Raw genomic sequence first — 25,032 nt, 5'->3', positions numbered from 1 at the left:
GAAAAAAATTAGGTCTTTCGCACCTCTGCCAACCTCTCAAGAAGAGATAATGACGTGTCTGCCTTATAGAACCTCGTTGAATTAGTAGCACAATGAGTAGAGTCTGTATTCTTTAGAATTTGTCCCGCCTATTTTGATTCTTAGTTAATAATTCACTTGCAGAAATAGATATATGTTGTTTGTTATTTTTTCTACATTCAGTTTTCATATTGAACTTGTAATTTTTCGTTCTTATAAAGTAGACCCAATTTGCAACAATAGACTCAAATATTTAAGGCCCAAAGGAAGGAGAGACCAAAAATTTTTTTTTTTTTTTTAAGATCTTGAGCTTCAGAAAAATATCTTTTGAAGTCTAAAATTCCAGATTTTCCTTTTTTTAAAACTTTAAATCTTTTTGGCAAAAAATAACATTTTTCATATTTTACCACTTTACTATGTGACTTATAACTTAAACTTTGACTTCCTTGCAACAGGGAGAGGGTTATATATACCTAGAACCTGCCTCCCCTGGGCATATCTTTACCATACACACTCACATAGATAGGTAGCCCTTACATTATCTCAATTGGAATATTTGATGCTACGTTAGAGTTTTCATAAGTATGTGAAGTGTACCTGAGTTAACATTATCAGCTGTTTCCACTGTTGTTGGTAAATCAAGAAGCTTCTGCATTTGTAGCCCTTCCCCAGGTCCCATGTGACTAATATGGTTAAAATTTGACGGAGCTGATATTAGTTTTGATCGACGATCACTTGCACTAAAAAAAAAAAAAAAAAAAAAAATCAAACAGAAAGTATAAAACAACTTTCTAAACTACAAGCTGGGTTATCATAGGTTGTACTTATTATTTTTTCGTCAAAAAAGTGATTAAATAAAAGAACATATTTTTTCGAAAATTACCACTCTTCACCTAAAAAGTGCCCTTTTAAAAGGGTAAAATTAAATTGAAAGCCAGAAATAAAATTTCTAAGAAATATTTTATTTTTTCTGGTAATCTGGTAATCTTTTTAGTGTTTTTTTTTTCCAATAGAAACCACACTGTTACAAGCAAAATATATAGTTTTCAGTAAATAGTTTTCAGTAAAACAAAAACAATCAAATATTTTAGAAGGATTGAGATGAGGCGGTAGCCCTACTCTTATTTAAGGTAGCTCTAACATTTAAATCTTGCTTAGCTTTGGGAAAAGATTAGCCATATGTCAAAAAAAAAAAAAAAAAAAAAAAAAAAAAAAAAACAGCTTGAAATACAAATTGTTTTCAGTAAAGCCCAAATGAAACTCAAGCCTTTAGAGGGTGTAAGGGGGTGAGGTTGGAAGTTTTTTTTTTAGTTTTATTTTTGTAAGAAAACCCAGGTTATTTTTTTTTTTCTGTTTGTTTGCAGCTTAACTTGATTTTTCAGTTTAATTTCTCTTCGCTTTGGAATTCAACTATTCACCCATAACGGTATCGTTTATCTTTATGCTTGATATTACAATTCATTTTAATTTTTATTCGTTTTGGGTTTCATTTATTTACTCATTGTTATTCCTGTTTGTTTTAGGTTTTATTTCTTCATTATTTAGTTTCAATTAGTATCGTTAATTTGAGTCATTATATGACTTTATTTCTGTTCAATTCATATTTTAATATGGTTGTTTACTTTTGTTTGAAAAACTTTCAATTACTGCAGAGTAGTTTTTAATAAGAATATTATTTACTATATTAATATAATACTGCAGCGAAAATCTATTATAAGAAGTGAGAACCACCTTTTCAGGTCAAAAGTGCGAGCACAAGCACAAGTAAAGCGATATACATATATATATATATATATATATATATATATATATATATATATATATATATATATATATATATATATATATATATATATATATATATATGAATATTATTTACTATATTAATATGATACTGCAGCGAAAATCTATTATAAGAAGTGAGAACCACCTTTTCAGGTCAAAAGTACGAGCACAAGCACAAGTAAAGCGAGCACCAGCAGCGGGGGTTGCATAGTAAAGCAATAGTTTTGCATAATCCTACAAAAATATGGAAATAACAAAAGAAGGTTTATTTGCATTATTCTCATTGATATATATCGCATAGACTTATTTTAGGTGTTAGTTTTTATTCGTACGTAATTCTATGATAGGTAATTTTGTTTCTTTAAGTTTCAATTTCATACTCTATTTTCATATGAATAATTTTTTTTTTTTGCTGCAGCTTGCTCTTTTTTGTTTTTATTTTTGAAAACATAAAAAAAAAACTTGACATTATACAGACAAAAAAACTAATTATGAAAAAAATAAACAATACTTTATTTGTTTATACAAACAAAACAAAATTAACATCTTATATCAAAATATACACCAATAATCCTCTATCTAGAAAAGAACAAATGACAGTTTATTAAGCTCTGACGTAATATAAGGAAAGACTAATTCCGTAGTTGTCAATAAGCATTTTAGACCACAATTCAATAGTTGCAATTCTAATTGCAAGAGAGCCATTATTTTTTAGGGCTTTCTGTCCCCTTCTTCGAAATTTGTTTTATAAATAAAATATACTGTCAATTTTTGTTAATTTTTGCTTGTTTGTTAATTTTCTGTTACACTTTTTGGCAGTTTTGCTCTTCATTGGGTTTTGGATACAGCTACAACTAGGGCGGGGGCTGGGAACCTCAAGTTAAAAGTTTCCAGCGATGTTGTATTCAATTCTGTACTCTTTATTTTGCCTAGCCTTTTTCAATCCGGAAATGGCGTGGTACATCACCCTCATTACTGATGGTTCCTATATACATAGAGAAAAAAAAAAAAAAAAAAAAAAAAAACACAGAGAGAAGGTTCCATAGAAACTACTGCAGACTTCTTTCTACAATAGCCTCAGTCACTTTGATGGGATAACCACTAAAAAAACAGGGCGACAAAATTCAATGATTTCACAGGTTTTAATGATCTTTCGATAAAGCAGTGAAGAAGAAAAAACAGACAATTGGACCACTACTTACATTTGCCGTGAAGGTACGGATTTGTGTTCTCTAAGAGAAAATTTCCTTGGAGGACGCGGTAACGTATGTTGTCGCCCTCCACCGACTAGATGAATACTTTGTTCTGAGACATTTACCATATCCGTCCCTAAAGAAAATGACATGGTTAAAACATAAAAACAATCTTGGAGTCTCTGAAGTACAAACATTTTTACGTAAAAAAATAAAATAAAAACGCAATCCCTCGAATAAACATTTTAATTCAATTCAAGAAAAAGAAAGAGAGAGAGGGAGGTGAGTGAGTGAGTGAGAGAGAGAGAGAGTGCGAGAGAGTGAGAGAGAAAGAGAGAGAGAGAAACATAGAGACAGAGAGATAGAGATAGATCCATAGAGAGAGAGAGAGAGAGAGAGAGAGAGAGAGTTTAAAAGTTTTATAACTATAACTTTGACACAGGAGATTTACCTCTAGACAAGGGGTGCAAGTAGACAATATAAGGCTGTTCCGTAGGGAAGCTTATTGTCAAATTGCCATTCTTGCTTAGTGGTTTCGCCTTTCTTAAATTTACCGTCTGTACCCAATCACCAGTAGAGCATTCGATCACATCGATATTTGTCTCACCATATACAAGTAAGAAACCATCACATTCACCTGAAATAAAACTGATTAGTGTTAAATATATTTAATATTTTACAAAATCATTTTGAATTATATTTTAGAAATGTTGTAATATATATACATAGAAATATTGGTAAAACTTTCAATGAAGGCTATGCGTAAAATAAGCTAAAAATGCCCAATATCTCGGCTTCATATCCATAAATTTTTATCAACAGGAGAAATAGATAAAAACCTGAAAAGCTTGACTAAGCCGCTAAGACAAACAAGAATGTAACATTAAAAAGACAAAAACTTTACCAACGAGAGTCATTCAACAACCAAAACAAAGAAAAACGGTGTAGCTCAGAAAAAATTTATCTAGTCAATACAAAGCAGCGGCTACTTATCAACAGAGTCCACAGTAGCATTTACACACTTTACCTATTGTTACTCTTATTTCTATAAGCCTCTGGTATAAACTTTTTTTGGGGAAAATCTTGAAGCTACTTTTGTAGCAGTTTTTTTTTTAACTATTCCAAGATGGAAATTGTTTCCGACGTAGATCCTCTAAAAAAGATTCCAAATAAATACGGTCGACGTTTTGTTCAAATTAATTAAAAAAACTTTTCCACAAAATAAGTTTTTCAAAGAAAAGTAAAGAACTCCATTAAACAAAAAATTAGCAAAAATAAAATCAAATAATCTACCAAGCGTGAAACTACCACAAATCAGCATCAATAAATAAATGAAACCCAAAACAAACAGAAATTACAATAATTAACCGAGTCAAACTCAAAACGAGCAGAAATTAGCATAAGTTGGGCGCAAAAACCTTTTACTTTTATAACTTTAATAAATCAAATAATATAAGCATTTTGATTACTAAATATCAGTATATGTATATTAAACTGACGATGCACATTTATTTGTATTTTTTCAGTAAAGTGCAAATTTTGTTCTGGCCTTGGGAAGGCATAGGGGTTTTGCGCCCAACTTATGTTAATTTCTGCTCGTTTTGAGTTTGACTCGGTTATTTATTGTAATTTCTGTTTGTTTTGAGTTTCATTTATTTATCAATGCTGATTTGCGGTAGTTTCATGCTTGGTAAATTATTTGATTTTATTTTTGCTCATTTTTTGTTTAATGGAGCTCTTTACTTTTCTTTGAAAAACTCATTTTGTAGAAAATGTTTTTAAATTAATTTCTGTTCGTTTTATATGGACATAGTCTTTTCAGAGAACAAGAAAACAATACTTTAAATCTTTCCGTTTTTAAGACTTTATAGTTGGGCCTGCAAAATTTTGCTTGGATGTGTTTGGGAAAATGGTGGGCGTAAGAGGGCCGTTAGTCGCTATCCAATCAATTCCAACTATTAAAAAAAGGCAATACCCCTTCCAACTTCCAATTGACTGATCCCTTTTGAAGTTTTTACGACAACGCTTTCATTAAAAAATTTATAAGACTCAGGGCATGACTTATAGCCCCTGCGCTGAGGGATATGGGGAGAGGGGGGTTGTCATCCTTAAAGACATAGTTTCCGTAACTTTCAACTAACTTGAGTACATTGGCTATATAAAAATTTGGATTGGATTTGTTTGGGGAAAATGTGGGCGTGAGAGGGGGGTTAGTTGCCCTCCAATCACTTTTGACTATTAAAAAGGATACTAGCCCTTTTAACCTCAAATCGATGAGCCTTTTTCAAGTTTCTACGACAAAGATTTTAATAAAAACCTTATATAACCCCAGGGCATAACTTATAAGTTATGCCCTTGCCTTGAGGGTTGTGGGGGAGTGTCCTCCTCAAAAAGATATTTTCTATCAGGAAATCCACTACGCTTGACAAAATGGCCATCTAAAAATTTTTATTTGTCGTGTTTGGAGGACTGATGGGTGTGGGGGAGGGGGGGCTAGTTCCCCTTTATTCATTTTCAACTATTAAAAGTAGACCTAGTCCTTTGAATTTCCAATGGAATGAGTCTTTTTAGAAGTTTCTACGACAACGCCTTCTTTAAAAACCTTATATGCCCCTTGGACATAACTTAAAACCAGTGCCCTGAGGGCTGTGGGGGAGTGGCCTTTTCAAAAATAAATTTTATATCTGGAAATCAACTACGCTGAACAAAATGGCTATCTCAAAATTTGGATTGGATGTGTTTTGGGGAATAATGGGTGTGGGGGGGGGGGGCTAGTTGCCCTCCAATCACTTTTGACTATTAAAAAGGGAACTAGCCCTTTGAATTTCCAATCGAATGAGCCTGTTTTGAAGTTTCTACGGCAACGCCTTCTATAAAAAACCTTATATGCCCCCTTGGCATAACTTAAAACCCTTCCCCTGAGGCTAGTGGGGGACTGTCCTCCTAAAAAATATAATTTATATCTGTAAGTCAACTACGATGAATAAAATTGCTATCTCAAAATTTTGATTGGATGTGTTTGGGGGAAGGATGGGCTTGGGTGGAGGGGGCTAGTTGCCCTCCAATCATGTTCGACTATTAAAAAGGGCTCTATCCACTCCAATTTTCAATTGAATGAGCCCTTTTCGAACTTTCTACGACAACTCCTTCGATACGAGGTGCCCGGGTATGGAAAAAAAAAAAAAAAAAACACATTGTGCCCACATCGTTCTTTACTTAGGCAGCGCTAGTGCGCTGCCTATGATAGCAGGCCTTACTTGGTTTGTATAATGACACAAAGGTTGCCTTCTTCTGTTTCTCTTATTTAGTTTTTACATCAAAATAGTTATATTTTCTAGTATCTCCAAGAGTAGATCAAAATACAATCCCTTACTATAACAGAATTACACCATGAATTAGAAAGTCTACGAGCAATTCAAAATCCGAGAGCAAAACTTTGACGCCAAAATCTAATCAAATCTAAAAAAATGAGTAGGTCGATTCAGCTTTTGATCCTCGCAATTGGCATTTCTGGCCTTATAGGGTAATCTCTTAAGTCGTGTCTGTTTTAATGAACTATCTAATACCAATACAGAGGAATGAATCATTTAAAAAACAAAAAAAAGTGTCTTAACTAAAAATATTAATAAATATTGACAAAAAAAAATATATAATCCAATTGAGTGGGAATTAAAAGAAATAACGAGCCGGTAATAAGGAAAGACTGCTTACAGACAGCTTGTGGCATTGCTGGAAACATGACTTCTCTGTCCCGGGACCTTCGGCCTTGATTATCCACAAAAACACCCAAATTGCTAAACACCAAGAGATATTCATTCTTCGGCAGCTCAACAGCAGAAACAGTATCCACCGGGGCAGATGTCAGGTAACTCAAGGAAGGAGACTCGGGGTGAACCAAACCTAAAAATTTAAGACGAACAATGAATCAAAAGTCAGAAATCAGTAACGCTTACTGCACTTGCCAAGGAAGACAACATATTATTTTCTACAAAAATCAGCTAAATACTTCATGTTTTCCGTTAAAGTCTAAATAAGCAACATTTTTTTAAAGATTACCACTACAAGTTTGAAGATGACTTCAAAACAGGGCTAATAAAGACAAGACTGAAGCACCCCCAAGACAGGGCTACGGGGCCTCTTAATATAACTTTTGTTGAAAAAGACTGAATAGGCCAATCAATATTTTCCATAAAATCACTCTGTTAAATGCTTATGGTAGTTTTTAAAATAAATATTATCTTAGCATAATTCCAACTTAACACGAACAGATATGAAAATGAATGATCAAGTCAAAGCTAAAGCTAACAGAAATTGCTATGAAAGAATAAATTAAGCCTGAAATGAACAAAAAGTACCGTGGGACAGACAGAGAGTGTCATTTAAGCTCCTGAAGGCTGAAGTCTTGCACTTTGCTCAAAACAAAATACATTTATTTTTTTTTTTCTCAATATGATATTAATAGAACTACATACTGCTTCAACATTTTTTATCATTATTTGAAACAATCAGTTGAGTCTTATTAGAATAATATACATTACACTTTCATAAATTTTGTCTACTACTACTACTGCTGCTAAAAACTCACTGCAGCACGAAGCCGCCGCAGGCCAACACAGCTACCCTGTATTGTCTGACAAATAAAACACAATTTAAAGTATATATAGTATTTAGCAAAACCCTAATGGCACTCCACCCTTTAGATGTTTTCAAGGACGAAGAGGGATAGAAAAAAAAGAATCAAATAAGAAAATAAAATCCCATAATAAAGCAAGTACGGGAGATGGACAGACATGCTAAATATATTTAAAAATAATTTAAACTACATTTTAACTTTTATACATTTTAGTTACAATACATTTTAACTTTTAAATATACTTCAACTTAAAGCTTACAATTTCCCAAGATATGTCTTTTACTGTTACCAAAACATTTCAGACACAGCAGCTTATTCACCTTTTGCGAATGAAACTATACCGTAAAATATATTAATTTCCAATATTTGATAAAATACTTCAATTGGTACTAGTGCTTACGTTATGTTAATCTATCACTTACATTGTGGAGCAGCATCCCCCAAAAGACTAAAAACAGTGAAGCCAGAAGGAAACCCGACACAAAGCCGTCCTTGAGACATAATTGTCATGCATTGAGCAGGAACAGGTAAAAACAGCTCACGCAGTTTCCTATATCGGGCCTTTGTCCGTATTATCTCGTAAATAATTATCTAAAAGAGAAAGTTGATACTAATATAACACAAACGTCAAATATATTTCAAACTAAACACGATTATTCTGAGGTATATTCCAGTTTAAAACACAGGATATTGATGTTTACGTAGATCTTTCATATAAAAAAGGAAAGGCTTCTTTTTTTCGAATCAGTCAAGTGTTGCGAGCAAACAATCTATCAACAACACTTATCAGCTAATATTAAGAGGAAATGATTAAATACAAAACTTTAAAGCATGGCAAAAGAGAAATTACGTTCACATTTTTCAGGATTTATTCTTAACTTCTAATATAATTTTTTTCATTTATACATTTTATTTTTGATAAAATATCACTATATCACTATATCAGATGGACTTTCCTCAGTTTAGCATCAGTGACATAATTTAGTAAAAAATCTGGGGGGGGGGGGAGGGTCAAAGTTGGAGCCAAAATTCCCAATCCAGTGAAAATGACAGTAAAAACTGAAAATTGACCCATTTGGTACCATAAAGGTACTATATATTGTACTATAGAGTACTATAAAGGTAAATATACACTAAAGAAAATTTATCCGTTTTGGTGGATACTTGAATAGCAGGCTTATTTTATTTTTGACAAGATTTTGAAGAAACTTAATTTCAGCTGGGAGGGGGGGGGACTGGGGTCTGGGGGAGGGAGGTAAATCGAAATCTGGGGGAGAAGAGGGGTTGGGCAAACCGAAGTTTGGGAAGAGTAGTTGCTCCCCTGCCCCATAGCAAATTACGCCCCCTGCTTAGTATCAGTTTGCCATTTTAGAAAATATCTTAATGGTGAACAACAGTAAAACCCAAACTCACGTCCATTTCTTAAACACGGACGAATTTGCACAAAACTGGACAGTTTAAAAAAGCTTCATTCAATTCTCTTTTCTAGAATATAATATTTTCTAGAAGCTTAATTTTTTCATTAGTCAAATATAAAAAAAGCGAAGTTTATCCATGATAAAAAGAATAACTAAATTTAAAAATTTGAAACGTGCCAAAAATAGCTACAGTAAGATGTCAAAATTAAAGAGAGCAGGTATTAATATGATTGAAATCAAAACATATAGAAACTACAGCACACGATTAAGTTAACTTAAAAAGAACAGGGAAACTTTACAAATAATTGTGGCGTCACCACCCTTCAGACCCCCAAAAAAGTTAGAATTGCATTCTGTCTTTCTGAAGATAAAATAAACTGCTTAAGTTGAAACTTCCGTTAAATCAATTTAGTTTTCAATACATCTTGAAGGAATAAAAAATAATAATGCTTATTGTACCTCAGACCAATAAAACTAAACTGATTAATACGAAGATACCAATAAGGAGAAAAGTAATTATTGAAAATTTGAGCAGTTTTTGGCTCCTCAATCCATTATAATTTATTTTACACGTAATACCTGAAATTAGGTATTTTTTCCTTGTCTATACTACCTTTCTATGACGAACAAATAAGCGTTTAAATAGAATAGAATATAGAATATATTAATTCACTACAATTCACCCCATTCACTACAAAATGGGGATAAGTCCAGACTTCTGTATCTGTTTTCACTGTCTAACAAGTGGACATATCCCCATTTGAACGTTTATTTGTTCGTAATACTGTAATTGAAAAAAACTTTCTGAAATATATTTCTTGCTCAATAAAGAGCAATTGAACTCTTACATTTTGAGGGTTGGAGGCGCGGCGAAAGACACTTAGGTTTTACTTTGAATTTTACTATGATATAGGACGACAGTTATAAAAGTGTAAGCAAAGCCATTAGGTGCAAAACTATTTAAAATAACCTAAGCTAACAGTGCATTGTCAAAGAAAGAATTACAATAAAAAAAAAGTGAGTATATGGTAAAACAAGAATTCTTTCACAAGTCGATCTACAAAAATCAAAGCAATTTAAATCATAGATATTTCCTGAATGGATTGTGACTTGAGAAGGATAATGGAAGAACAAGACTAAATAGAATAAGAATAGAAAATACAGAGATGGAGAAACACAGAACGTACAGGGAAAATACACACGATGATAAATTAATTTCAAAGAATCACTTTTACCAGCCCCGAAAGGCCAAATTCGTCGTTCTAAGTATTAAAAAAAGCCCTCAAAACATGTTTAAAAACATCAATACTCTTAAAACAAGTTTAAAAACAACAATAATCTTAAAACTGGATAATCGAATTAAAGTAAAGCATAAAGTTTTAGGTATTACTTCTTCATTTATAGTTGACCTCTACTCTTTTTAGTTTTGCAGCCTTCCTAAGCTAATTTCGGCTTGTTAAAGCTATAGACCTACCCTTTACTGTTCAGGAGAAAACCTTATTTTTATATAAAAAAAACACTTTATTGTCCTTTCCAATTGACGGGGTTTTGTCTATGTTAAAACTGGAAGCTTTAGCTAGTACTTTATAACAGCAATAAAAAAATGAAAGAGAGAAAAAACAGGTTTAATTAATAACAACAATAACATTCTATTCTTTAATAACAGCAAAGAATAGATGACCTGAGGTTTATGTAAATTCTATCCAATAAATTTCATTTTAGCTTGATCTCATTGCCAAACTGAAATTATGCAAGAGACAATCTTGCGTACCAAAGATAATCTTACGTCTTTTTTGTGCGTTTATTCAGGCTATTTACAGTAATCGCAGTATTTTGGAGGTTATTAAAATGCGAGTTTTATTTATTTATTTGTTTTTTTCTCTTTTTTCTTTATATGTTGGGTTTAATTTAATTTAACTTTGATTTTTCTTTGTCCGTCGACAAAGGCTCCCCGACGTGGAGTAGAAATATTCGGATTTTTATTATTTAAATTTTGTAAATGGAAAAGTAGTGTGGTCAAAAAAAAAATTCACATTAAACACCGTTTGCTGAATGTCAACCTGTTTCAATTTTGGACTTATATATTGCAACATTAGCCTCAGATTTGTAATCAGCAAGTTCTGAGCTTTCAACATTGGTAGAAAATGAACAACATCTGTATAACGCCATTTAATCACAATGTTATAATTTTGTATCCTACGATATTAGCCTAAATACTTAATCTAGAAGCTCAGATATCCTCATGTACCCACTTTCGTAAAAATTGAATACTATTTGTAAAATATACATCAGGCATACTTTAATTTAGGACTTCTATTTTATAACATTATCCTCAGATTTGCCAGAAAGAAGCTTGGAAAACCTTGAATACTAATTTTGGTAGAAATCCAACATCATTTGTGAAATACACAAATACATACTATTTTTTAGATTTGAGACTTCTAAATTGTAATATCGTCTCAGATTTGTAGTCAACAAACGCGTAAATTCTGAAGTACGATGATCGTTTAACTCAAAATTACTGTTTAACTTTCTGAAACTTATGCTTACTGTGTTTTCATTTTGGACTTTCAAAAGCAATATTGGCTTCAGATCTGTTACCGGTAAACTCAGAAATTCTTAAATACCATAACATGTTAAAAAATCTTCAAGCACCAAATTTGTAAGAAACAAAAGAAAATTTAAGAAATCCAAGAGTTTTGATTGATTTAAAACAGTCACTCGGCTATTTTGATGATGTTTCGGGATTAGTGTTCAATTATTTAGTTTCTTTCACTAAGTAATCCCTGAATATAACCAAAAAAAGCCTTCCAACCTAGTTTAGACGCCATTAAGATCCTGAAAAGTTTAAAAAAAACGTTTTAAATATTTTCCGATAAAATATATTATATAGAGATATCAAATTTTGAAACTAACGGGAAGATATATATACATAGCAATAGAGAAGTACAGTGTAAAACTAAGCTAATTAAATATACTAGACAACATCATTGGATTTTCACCCAAGTGACTATTTAAAAATTTTGATGTGCAATTTTCAATGTATAAAAATGATTAGGTTGCTCAGTAAGCTTCAAGCCAATCAGAGATAAAAAAAAAACCCATTTCGGAAGTCCCAAATTGACGTAACTAAACAGTATTGCCATTACTCTTTGTCTTCCAAGTTAGGGCCCACTTGGCCCAGGACCTTTTGAAACCAAACATTGCCTTTTTTTTTTATCAAAAACTTCCTAAGTCCAGTAACTCCTTTTGGTTTACTGGACTTCAAGCCAACCAGCATAAGAAGTTTTATGGCCCATTTTCAAAGGTTTCATGCTACCAACCTCAAATATCCCTTGACCCACGAACTTTACCAATCTAAGTTACAAATCTAACAAAGACGTTCAGTTGTCAGTCTATAATCTGGCTCCCTAACATTTTTGGCCTTTTCCGAGCCTCCTAGCGCCCTGCTTCCTCTAAAAAAAAATTATGAGGTCCCCTTAGCCCACGGAACTATGCCTGAACGTTTCAAACCAATGGGCCGAAAAAATTTTGGCCTTTTTTGGGCGTATATTCTTTTCCCGTACATTGGATTTCCCTTGGCCCAAGGACTAGAATTTGCTAGCCGATTTGAAAAAAAAGTCTTGTTGTGCCTTCGAACCCATTTTTGGGGTGATTGTGCCCAAGTCTTAATCAATTGCCTATGCTTATGGGGTTCCTTGTGTTGTGTTTCCTAAGGCATATTCGAGTTCAGACTATTCTGAGCAAAATAACTATTTGAAAACTTTCCTCCAATGCCATGTTGGGTACATGAGCGCCTCGGGGTTAAAAACAGTACGGGGGACTTCATTCACTTCCAGCTCTCGAAACTTCCACGAGATCTTTTAGCTTCCAGTCGAATGAGCTTTCTCCCATGGTTCTTCGACAAGTGTGGTCGAAAAAAATGTCACACAGGAGAGCCATTGCTATTCATGTTGACTAGGTCAAGACGTTTATTGATAAATTTATAAACTTACCAATGTGACAAATTTCACCTGTTAATAATGCAACAACACTAATACAACCTTCTCACAAGGTTAAGCCACTAAAGTTCCCTCAATTAAGTTAAGTCACTCTTTCACCAAAACACATACTGATTAGTCTCCAGTTGTTTTGTCGATAAAGAATAACATTTGGACCCTCAATACTAAACTTAACACCCAAAACTGCTCTTCAACAATGTCTCTGAAAAGTGGGTCATTTTGATATGATCTTACCTGTCTCTTGAGCGCTACACATAAACAGTATTGGGATTGATGATGCGGTTCTGCTTTTAAAATACCAGCAGAAAATAAATGCGCTCCTTTGGCTTCCGCAACTTTCACCCATTCTACATCATCACCGTTTAAAGCTCGAATAGGAACTAATTTGACTTGGTGTTGCTTGCCCATTATCACAACTAGAAGCTGCTCCTCAGCTATGTAATCCATTTGATATATCCTCTTGCCATCACCAATTCTAGCGATCTCTGAAAAAGTCGCAATGATTTTTGATCAAATATCCACCAAGTATGGAATAAAACTAATTAAGTACACATCAACAGTTGTTTGGGAAAATGATGATATGATGGAAATTGATGAAAAAGATGACTTTCCCAAAAGAGTTAGACAATTTCAAGACGCTTGCTTTCCATACTAACATTTCAGCACTAATATTAATTCACAATTTTTGGGGAGAATATCAGCAAACAGACAACAAGTGCTTAATAGAACACTTCCAACATATTAGATTTAAAAGAATAAGCTATTCCATTCAAAGTAAAGAGCGAATTTAAAACATAAGCGAGCTAAAACTTAAATATAAGATGTCAAACTTAAATGGAGCACATATTACTATGAATGAGCAAATGAAAATTAAAACAGAGAGAAATAAAATGAATAACGAGAACAAATTAAAAAAAACGTTACTTTATTCTTTATGCATTTTTCTTTCATTATAACATTAAAAATAACATTCAAGATTCAAGGAATATTTTTACGGTATCGATATTTCTGTAACGTTCATTTTAATATTAATATAATATGTAATAGACTATTATGACGGCAACACCACACTTACCAGCAGAAAATTTATTCGATACAAAATTTATTTAGTTTTACTGTTTTAGAAACACATTAATTTAGCAACTATTTTCTTCGTTTTAAATCTATTCCTTTCAGAAGTATAGAAAATTATTTGCTTAAAGCACACTTTTAGTTAAGCTATGGCTATATAAAAGGTATAAAAGGTTTGCTGATTTTCTTGGTTTTATAATATTTTTTGTACTTATTTCTCCTTTACAGTTGGCTCATAATGACAAAAAAAAAAAAAAAAAAAAAAAAAAAAAAAAAAAAAAAACTCGTATATAGCCTACGGCTTCGTATATATCTAGACAATATACGCGAGGGGGCTGGCGAGAACACAATTGTACTCTAGACTTTCGGGGAGTTTGAGGCGCAGGGAAACTATCAGCTCTTTTGGTACTGTCTCATTTCATTTGGCTTAGCTTTTCATTTTAATTTATCTTGGATTTAAGTTCTATTTCTTTATTTTGATATTGATATATTTAATTATTTTTAATATTATTCACAATAGTTTCTGCACATTTTGTGTCTGGAACCTTTTATAAGCTAATTTCTACTCAATTCAAGTTTTAAATTGGATCTTTAATTTTCACGAAATGGAAACTTTCCATTGAAAAACATCGAGTTCTTAGCATTGTTTTTCGACTAGCAGTTGAAATAAAAGGTTGAAATGAAATATAATTATCTATTTATTTACGTACAAACAGCTTTGTCTATTAAGTTAGGAAGTGCTCGGCAATTGTTCAGTACACGAAATAGTACAGGTAAATGCTCAGACCCCCCCCCGCCCCCCTAACAAACAAAAAGAAAAAGAGCAGTCAGTTGATTATGCAAAAGGAATATCCTTTTAACTTTTGATAGTTTCTTAAGAATTTGAACGATCCATTCGCAATATTCTAGGCATAAGACACATTCCTGTGAGGGTCTTGATCCCTTTACTTGATTTCAATAATAAGAAGTTCCCACTAGGAGATGGATAGGGAGTGAGGGATAGGGAAGCCATCCTAGAGAATAATCCCAAGAGCTGTAATTCCCAGGAGAGTTCGAAAACCTTGTGACTAAAAAACAATTCTTTTTTCTTTCTTGTTTTTGAGGCCCCACGAAACATTGATTTCCAAAGGCTCGGACCTGTGTGCACCTATGCTTGAAATAAACGTTAGGTTAGCCATTTCAATCAAAGCGATTGAAAAGTCCAACAAATTTACTTCTGGGGTTACCATGGCAGTCTCAAGACCAAGGTCCCAGACTATGTAAATAACCAATTTCAAAGAGAAGCTTCATTTTACATCTTAATGTAAAATGCAAAAATGGAAATTTTAATGGAAAAATGGACACGTCATATCCTGATCAACTAAATCCAGCCAAGATTTTAGTCTGTACAGTTACTGGGTTTTGGGTTTCAGCCCCGTTTCAATTTCATGAATATAGACGATTTGTACCCCTTTTGACTCGTCGTGTTCAGACGTCAATTGGTAAAGTTCTAAAATAGTCAGCAACGCGCTTACACTTCTGCATTTTTCTGCGCAATATGGCATTGTGTATATCATTTGGAACCATTTTTGAATTCCCGTTTCCGTTTTATCCAATGCTTTAGTGGCATCACATTTATATTACTCTTCTACTATCGACCTTAATACCACTCTCACATTAAACCATTACAAAGGCTTCCAAATAAAGCTGCAACAATAAAAGGTGATTTTCTGAATTGCCCAATTAAACATTAACACTAAATCTGAAACTTAGATATTATCTATTGGTATAAATTTCCCTAAATTGAGCCAAACAAGAGAATTCAATAATTAAATTTATTGAATTTTCGTATTTGATCTTCAAATGACTATTTTCATGATATGTCCCTTCTAGTCCAGCATGCTTCTTTAACCCCTGGCTACCCTAGGAGATCTCTTTTGTGGTTTCTGAGGGATGAAGGTTTTCTCCAAAGTATTCTTCTTCATCTTCTTGTTAGGATTGCTATGGAGACCTCTTTACATAATCTCATCACCGAAATAAAAGTCCGGAATCAAAATTCCCTAATTGCTAACAAATATGGGTTATACGAGTTAAATTTTTACTACACGTCTAAAACAACACTATAGGAACATCTATAGTATCATAATAATACACAATGTCCCTGAACAAAAGAAATATAGGAGAAGTAATGGAAACCCTAACTGAGAATGAAAGACCAACAAACAAGAATTACCTTCTCTGTCAAGATCAACACAGAAGAGTCCATCTTCTGAACCAAGGACTAGTCTATCGTGATCAACAATACTTCCAGCAACGGCAGTTTTTGTAAATGGTAAGGTATTATCTAACACTTCTTTGGCTTTGAATACCTTCAATGATCAAAATTGTAAGGAGGATTCTTGATAAAATAAACATAGTACTAATTGTAAAGATGATAGAGGATGAGAAAGCAAGAGAGAACAATACAGGCATGAAATAAGATAAAATGAACGAAAAAAAGAGAGCAAGAGAAGTGGAAGAGGGGGAAAAGGCAAATAGAGGGGGAGGGAGGGAGAGTAATGAAAGAAGATGGACGTAATTCTGTGAAATGCGATAGCACCTTGTGAGAAAGCCCTTTTATTATTATTAAAATGAAATTTATTATTATCTTTTTGAGCAGTTTGTGAATCGCAGCAAATATCTAATGTTAAATTGATCCCTGTATATGTTTATTTACTGCAAATATATTGCAATAAAAAGAAGAAGATAAAAACAAAATACAGAAATACGAAAAAAGGAATATTGTAGCTGAAAAATAATTGAGGAATGTAATATTACGAAATAAATCACAAATACTGCACAGGAAACATGCACATAAATGAATTACTTTCTGAAAGTACTGATTCCTCAACATAGCTGAAACTTAATATGTGCCAATGCATTCGGGAGCTAAATTATGAACTGGTATGTTTGCACATCTTCTGAAGAGCGCTAAGAATATCTGGTAGAACACTGCACCCAATTTACCAGGCTAATGAAGGGGGTCAACTTGGCAGTTTCTTAAAACTCGTTTTACTTTTCACTTGCTAAGAAGACTGGGATGGGGGGGGGGGTGTATTAAAAAGGGGGATTGTATGGATCCGATTAATGGTTTTCGACCAGGGAGATTTCAATGGTGCACTGTTTGTGGTTCCAAACCTCTCCACTCAAAATGGTGCCTAGTGTCATTGTTGGTACCTTATGGCATTCTGCGATTACACTCTTGAGACGAATTTACACGAAGCACGTAGGTATAAGCATTAGTTTTCAAATAGGTTTTGAAACAGCTCCCTGCGTTGTCCCAAGTGCCCCACTAATTCCATGCAAAAGAGGAGACATCAGTGCTACCCAAGCTAAAATATGTTTTTTTATTACAATTTTTAAGATGGAGGGCTGAAAACCCCCAATTGTGGCTTTTAGACCATGTTGTTTCCAATATTTTACTCTTTATTTTGATCCGTCACAGTTTTCCAGTTTTTAAGTTTCTTTTAAAATTCCCCGAATATGGTCACTTCATATTTTTTATTTTTGTTATACATGGATATTCGACAATTATGCATTATCCATAAGTATTCAAGTTCAATAAAAATGTATCATTATAGGTATCCTATAGATTATTTTTAAGGATATATTTTAAGTTTCATATGGATTACTTTCCGATAATCATACAACTATTATAATAGCTGCAATTCCTGAATCAGAGTTGAATGGTGGTTATTTTGCACTTTAAATTTGAATATACGTTTTCTAATTTTCGTTTACTACAGACTGTGTGTCGCTCTTTACTAAGCCGCAACTATTACTGCAGCCATGAAATGCACTGGGGCCTTTAAGAAGCAGCTTATAAATTTTTTTTAGATGTTCAGCGTTTTGAGCTTGTTTTTTTTCCCTAAAGCTGTCCATAGCTAGGTATCATATAGAGGGATTGCTGTGAGGGATAGAGGGATAGATGTGAATTTTTTCAAAAATTAACGTCGCCGTTTCCAATTGAATACGATAACTATTTTGTTTTAGCATTTTATTCTTAACCCAAGTAAGTGCCTCTAGTTGCTGCTTGACGAATCCTTTAGGTTTACTCACTGATCTGTTAGGCAGCTTGTTTTTCTTCAATATTCTATGAAGCTCATGTAAGGCAACGACCCATTTGGTTTTCTCACTTTCGCTATCAGCCAACATCAACAAATGACTCTTTATCCCTGGGGGATCCATCATACTTGTGCTTACCTAAAAAGATGAAAAGTACAATATTAGCTCAAACTGCAACATAATCGATTATAATCAATTATATCATCCCCAAAATGACTGAAAATAAAATATTAGAGTCTGGCAAGATATTTAGGTAAGTCTAGGAATTATTTATAGGCGATCTTTAAACATCTTGCAACAGCAGCTGCGACCTAGAAAAGGACGAAACAGACAGATGTTATGCGCAAGAAAATGCTGACCATGAGAATCAACGGGAAAAAATCCTTTAAAAACTTATAATCATGCTTGCCCCAATCATTTTACGTTAGCAATTTACTTTCAAACTCCAGCTGACTTTTGTCGAAGCGCTAGTACGTGTTAGGTAGAATCCAACTAAGCTGAAGAATCGATATTTTATACGACAGAGACTTTATGAAACTCGACTCGAAAATCGCGATTAATTATGTAACCAGTTATAAAAAAAAAGCATAGCCATGCATAAAGTTGTAAAATATATTTTTCTTTAATTGTGAACACTCCTCTCATTACATATTGAGGAAAAAAGACATATCATATCTCTTTAAACGAGCAATATTTGTTTCTTTATGTATAAATCTCTTCTCGAAAACGGCTCCTTCGTTGTTTTTTTTAATTGCAAATTGGCATCCAGGAATTTTCTGGCCTAAAAATACGATCTGAGTTTCAGAAAATTCGTTTGGAGTTTTAATTTTGAAAAAAAAGTCGTATCGTTTTTAGTTTCTATGATGCATGCAAAATTACACAAGAAACATAGCTAAGTATAAAATAACAAGGGTAATGAGTCTATTTACAAGAGGCGTTTAAAGTAGTTTCATAATACCTAAAGAACAAAACATAAATTAACAATTTCTAAGAATGAATAAACTGGGCCATCAAATAAGACAAGGTCAAGAGGATGACCTGAGAAACGTAAATTCATAACGGGTGAAAATGAACAACTTACACCATCAAATGTGACAAGACCGATTCGAGCAGGTAAGGCAAAGAGCATTGAAAAAATGTCTGAAGCAAATAATGATAAATGAAAATGAAGAACAAAGAAATATGCAGTTAGAATACTTGCGGAAACAACCATTACAACGAGTCAAACACGAAACTTAAGAACAAAGAAATTTGTGTTTAAAAGATAAGCGGCAGAAAGAAATACAACGAGCCAAAAACGAAAGTGAAGAACAAAGAAATATGCGGTTAAAAGACATGTGACAACGAGGATCAGAACATGTCAAAAGTCAAAGTGAAGAACAAAGAAATATGTGGTTAGAAGATATGCGACAGCAACAACAAAGGAATAGGAGGTTAGATGATAAGCGGTAGCGAGAATTGCAAGCGCAAGCAAGAACCAGAACATGTCAAAAATGAAAGTGAAGAACAAAGAATTGTGCGGTTAGCAGCGCGAAAGTGAGTATCAGAAAGTGTCAAGAATGAAAGTGAAGAACAAAGAATTGTGCCGTTAGAAGACAAGTGACAGCGAGAATAAGAACGAGGCCAAAATGAAAGTGAAGAATAAAAAATATTACGTTAGAAGAACAACGCCATCACAATCTACGGCGCCAAAAACCGTGGAGAAAAACCCAGTATAAACCTTCAAAGACGCCGTAAACTACGCAAATATTATTTACAAGTCATTGGGATTTTTCAACGTTGTATGCATTCACTGTGGAGCCCTCCATTTTCCCGAAGAAAGAATAGCAAACAAAAGTGATTCATTTGGAGGTTGCTGCTTTCTTGGTCGAATTGCATTACCACCTTCACAGTTTCCAAATGAATTGGCGTTGCTTTTCTTAGGGAGTCACCTGGTCTCTAAACACAAACAAATCTGAAACTTGAACTCATATTTTGCTTTAGCTTCATTTAAAGCAAGCGATTATCGAGTCATCAATAGTCGTAATGTTTTCAGCTTCAATTTATCCTCAAATAAAAGCGCATCCCTCATAAACCCCGGAAGGTTTTTGAACCACCTTCATGCATCCAAATGTGCTTATTAGACCCAATGAAGCTGTTGAAGAACACCTTACATATCCTTTAAATTATGGGATCTCTCGTAACTAATGGATCGCTTAAAACAAATATTGCAAGACACAAACAACTATGCTAAAGGTTACATGAAAATATGAGAAGTGGAGGATTAAATAAATTAACCTGCTTCGCGTAGCCGTGCCGGGGACTGGCGGGAATTCTACAGTTTATAACCATTCTCTTTTTTAAGATTGACAAAAAATAGAAAAGTTAAAGTTAATTCAGATTAAATAACACTTAATAAAAGGATATATTACATGGTGTGTAGACCACCTAAGGTCATTGCCTTGATCAAGGTATACTGTAACGTTAATAGGCATATTCGTAAAAGGCAATGAGGTTAATAACTCACTTTTTTTGCTAGTGCTTTCATTTTTCTTATTCAAACTTCTCCAAGTGCATTCACATTTTTTACAGAGGGTTGAAATAAATAATTATTCAGGACACTCGTTTTCTTTTTTTTAAATTATTAGCCGACATCTACTTTCCGTTAGAAAAACCTTGTAACTTCTCTTGTTTTGTGCAGGAAATAGATATGTTTAGTTTTAGAGAAACTTGTATCATTAGAAAATGTAAATTTTTTTTTTTCGATCAAACGGAGCAGAATATTCTTTTTAAACTTTAGGATAGGATTGCCCCTAAAACGTTTTAGTATACATGCTAAGAAACTTCCCAAAATCACCACAAAAGAAATGTTATTTTATCAATTTGACAGCTCTTGGAATTTTCTGTGGTGCAACCTGCCTCAATTGAAGCTTTGCCGACAGAATTCCATTGTCTTTTCAATCAAATTTCATAATCAAATCACAAATTCTCAATAGGTTTCAATGATAAGTAGTACCCTGGGAGAACTCGCTAATAGACCCTATGCCCTTGAGACAGTCAGCTGATGTTGAGGTTTACAAAATGATGTTTAAAGTATTGAATCCTCTTAATACTAAATATTACCAAGTAAAAATTGGAGGGACTAGAAACCAACTTACCCTAAATATACAAGGTATATCCTTCCTATGAGCATGTATAACATCAGAATCCCTAACTGAAGCCACTTCAAAACATTCGTCTCTCATATCGAGCACTTGTGAAACACTAACATTTGCACTAGTTCCAATCAATTCATAGAGGAACAATTTAAAATCACAAACAACAACAAATTGTCTCTGCCATCCTTTCTTCACTCCACCTGGCTTAGGAACTCTCACATAACCTTCATAAGCAGTGCCAATCCCACGAGTCGGGTCAATACCCAAAGGACGCTTTGCTATAAAAACAAAGATTTATGATAAGAAATATTTGTGACAACTCGTGTTTCAAGGTTGCAGTGAACTTCACATTGATAATCTTAAATGGCCTTGCATATTTCTTACATACTAGGCATTTCCTTAATAATAAATAACGGCACACATTCCCAAAAATTCTTTATATCATGGAAAACAAATTCAATATACAGTAAAAAATATAAACTTCCCTTTTAACTATAGTTCGAGGAATTCTCTATTTGACAATAGTAATACAAAAATAAAAATTCATAGTTCATATGCAGTAATGCTGCAGCTAAGCATAAATCTAGAGTTTGGAGGGGAGGGTTTTGTTTTAAGTTTGAGAAAATTGAATTTTGGTGATATAGATTGACTTTTACTCAATAAATCTTTATTAATATTTGCTTGATTGGAATAGGCTAAAAAAGAATAAAGATTGAAGAAAATAACTTGTTTTTCTGTTTTCTTAGAACTGTTTTGTCTGGAATTCTAAATTGTAACTGCACGTCAAACGTGTGTCTAATAATGACAACAATAATGTTAAATTCTGTAAAGGTTGAATCTGTCGACTGAGAGATAGCAGCTGGTCCTAATTTTTTCCATAACTAGTGAAAGTAAAACTTTTTTTTTAATAGAACAAGTAGTTTGAACGATGACACAATTTTACATAGGACCCTGCTATGATAAATAAAATAGGCTACTGATTTCAGAAGAAACAACTTTTTTTTTTGTGTACAAACGTACTATTTTAATTCTATATTTTATTGTACATCTTTAATTTTCATTTAACAGCTTCATTTTATTGAATTTTTACCAGTTTTATCGTATGGTTTATCGCACTTAAATTCGTTATTGGAATATCGCTTAGAAGAAATTTTTAGATTATTGCTTAAAAATTGTAGACAAAACCCCCTCTTGAACTATAACAGCAACCAATAGCGGTATAATAATTTTTTTTTACATAAAAAGATTAGGTAAATATAAAAAAAATCCAACTTCCATTCAGTTCAACCACTAGAGATTAAACGTAAAGTGGTTAATCTTGAAGGTTATATGTGAAATTCGGCAAGAAGGAATTATATGATTTACGTCCTAAATGTTTAATATAAAGGCGGCTTTTGTGCCGATATAAATTGTATTAAAATGTATCGGGGAATTTGCACTATCCTACTTGATATTTTTTTTTATCATTGGGGTTTATTTTGAACTCTAGGTAAAATATTTAATACGGGGAAGATGCTGGGGGAAGTACTCCACGAATTATGCTTGATTCATGTCTGAATAAAAGACCTGATATTTAAGGAAATTTATTGATTTCCAATTTGATTGATTGATTGAAAAAATTGATTTCCGGTTCAGAAAACCGGGTCAAAACAGAGGTTACAATTTTGAGTAGATACTTAAGAAATTTAAAAAATAACATAGCATTTATTGATTTCCAATTTGACTGATTGATTGAAAAAATTGATTTCCCGTTCAGAAAACCGGGTCAAAACAGAGGTTACAATTTTGAGTAGATACTTAAGAAATTTAAAAAATAACATAGTATATGCTTTGTGTCTGATCCGCCATCGAAAAAAACCCAGCTAGTTCCTTAGAGGGTGTATTGCTTGAAAAAAATAGGATTTAGAATATTTTCTAAACACAAATCTACTAAATGCTCAGAAAAGTCACGAATTGCGATGCAAAATTTGCTTTATACTGCTAAGAATAAAAGCCCTTAAATAAGAGAGAGAGACAGGTTTATTAAAAAAAAGAAAAAAAAGTATTAACAACCACCCCGAATAGTGAAAAACTCTAGCCTGCCCATTAACTTGCAAAGGCAAGTTGTCCTAGGGGCGTGCCAGGAATAGAAAAAAGGAGGAAATGTTAGTACTAGTATATAGCACAACTTAAATATACCAGAAATACTGATAATAATAAAAAAAAAAATATATGTATATGTGTATAAATAAAAATACATAATTCCTTGCTGAGTTGCTACTAGAGTCACCGTAACGATAAAAAAAAAACAACTATCCAAATAATCCACTATACTCATTCACACACCTCAAACAACAAAAGAAGAAGAAAAAAAGAAGGAACAATAGCTTAGGACTCATTAATAGGATACATTTTTTCCATGACTTGATTTCTAAATTTTTTTCAAACCATTTTATATAATTAATTATGAGAATATTACTAGTCCATAAATTCATAGATAAAATACAAATAAAAATGACAAATAATAACTTAAAACTCATAATTAGAATACATTTTTTCCTTAACTTTATTTCTAAATTCTTCCCTTGTTGTGTCATTAATTGTCTCATCATTACTATTTCATGATTTTATTCCTTGATAAATAAAGGAGAACTTAGACCTTGTAGTAATGGTAATTGGAGCAGACAGCGCTTTTCTTATTCGAGTATTATAATTATGGCAATCCGATCTAATCTTAAACATGCCTGAGAAGCATAAAGGTAAATTATTATTATTATACTTGAACATAAATAACTGGTGATAAAAATCCCGTAAGCCAGAAGGGTATAATTTTTTGTGTTCCATACTCCAGTCTCACAGAATCACTATAAGATTTATTGCAGAATAAACGGATCACATTATTTTGGAGAACTTGAATTGGATTCACCAGCGACGGAAATCTCCCTAACCTTACCGAAGAACAATATAAAATATACGGAAGTATTATCCAGAAATACAACAACCTTAAACTGCGATGCGGGACAAAGTGTGCTAGTTCTCTAAGGATTCCGATGTTCCGTGATAAAATTGCTGATATGTTTTGTAAAATGGCAAAGTTTCATCAAGTGTAATACCTGAATACTTGACACAAGACTTCCTTTTGATCTCGCCATAGCTGTATTTTAATCGAGAAATCTATGGATAATATGTAGCTGTTGTCGAGAATATAATAAAACTACTCTTAGCCGGGTGAACTTGTTTATTTACGCACATCCAAGTTGAAACTCTGTCTAACGATTGTTTACTTAATTCGAGTAATCCCTTCTCAGCTCTTGCAAGAAAAACCAGCAAAGTATCATCAGCAAACATAGATACGGTCACTTCTTGTGGATCATTTAATATTTTAATGAAATGGTTTTTTATATTAGACATGATTTGAATTAGATCATTTACAAAAATTAAGAATAATAGCGGTCCAAGAATAGAGCCATGTGGAGCTCCCTATGTAATAGGAAAGCTTGATTAACGCTTTTAGTCAATCTGAACATACTGCAGAAGCCCTGCTAAAAATACACGTAGAAAGTTAAGCCCAGGAACTCTTATGCCATAAAACTCACATTTTAGAAGTAGGAGATCATGATCTACTGTGTCGAAAGCTTTAATTATATCTAAAAATATTACTAAAACCCTGTAACCTTCATCCAATCCTTGATTGACTATGCTGCTTAGATAAGC

General features: G+C 33.0%; 1 protein-coding gene across 2 annotated transcripts in view; it reads right to left on the bottom strand.

Annotated features, from left to right (window-relative positions):
- Positions 1 to 25,032, bottom strand: part of gek (serine/threonine-protein kinase gek) — a 252,003-nt gene that overhangs the window by 18,110 nt on the left and 208,861 nt on the right. For both annotated transcript variants that reach the window (XM_089093462.1, XM_089093463.1), the window contains 9 exons: positions 21,340 to 21,617; positions 18,197 to 18,340; positions 16,332 to 16,467; positions 13,283 to 13,533; positions 8,052 to 8,220; positions 6,708 to 6,896; positions 3,448 to 3,633; positions 3,006 to 3,132; positions 616 to 758 (listed from right to left, as the gene is read on the bottom strand). In XM_089093462.1, the coding sequence (XP_088949588.1) occupies positions 616 to 758; positions 3,006 to 3,132; positions 3,448 to 3,633; positions 6,708 to 6,896; positions 8,052 to 8,220; positions 13,283 to 13,533; positions 16,332 to 16,467; positions 18,197 to 18,340; positions 21,340 to 21,617 (1,623 nt within the window). The remainder of the gene's footprint in view (positions 1 to 615; positions 759 to 3,005; positions 3,133 to 3,447; positions 3,634 to 6,707; positions 6,897 to 8,051; positions 8,221 to 13,282; positions 13,534 to 16,331; positions 16,468 to 18,196; positions 18,341 to 21,339; positions 21,618 to 25,032) is intronic.

Source organism: Artemia sp. Qi Xiang Cuo, chromosome 8 (assembly GCF_049724085.1).
Source record: "Artemia sp. Qi Xiang Cuo chromosome 8, ASM4972408v1, whole genome shotgun sequence".
Taxonomy (NCBI): Eukaryota; Metazoa; Arthropoda; class Branchiopoda; order Anostraca; family Artemiidae; genus Artemia; species Artemia sp. Qi Xiang Cuo.
Note: the sequence above shows the minus strand (reverse complement) of the source record. Positions and strands in the feature narration are given on the sequence as shown.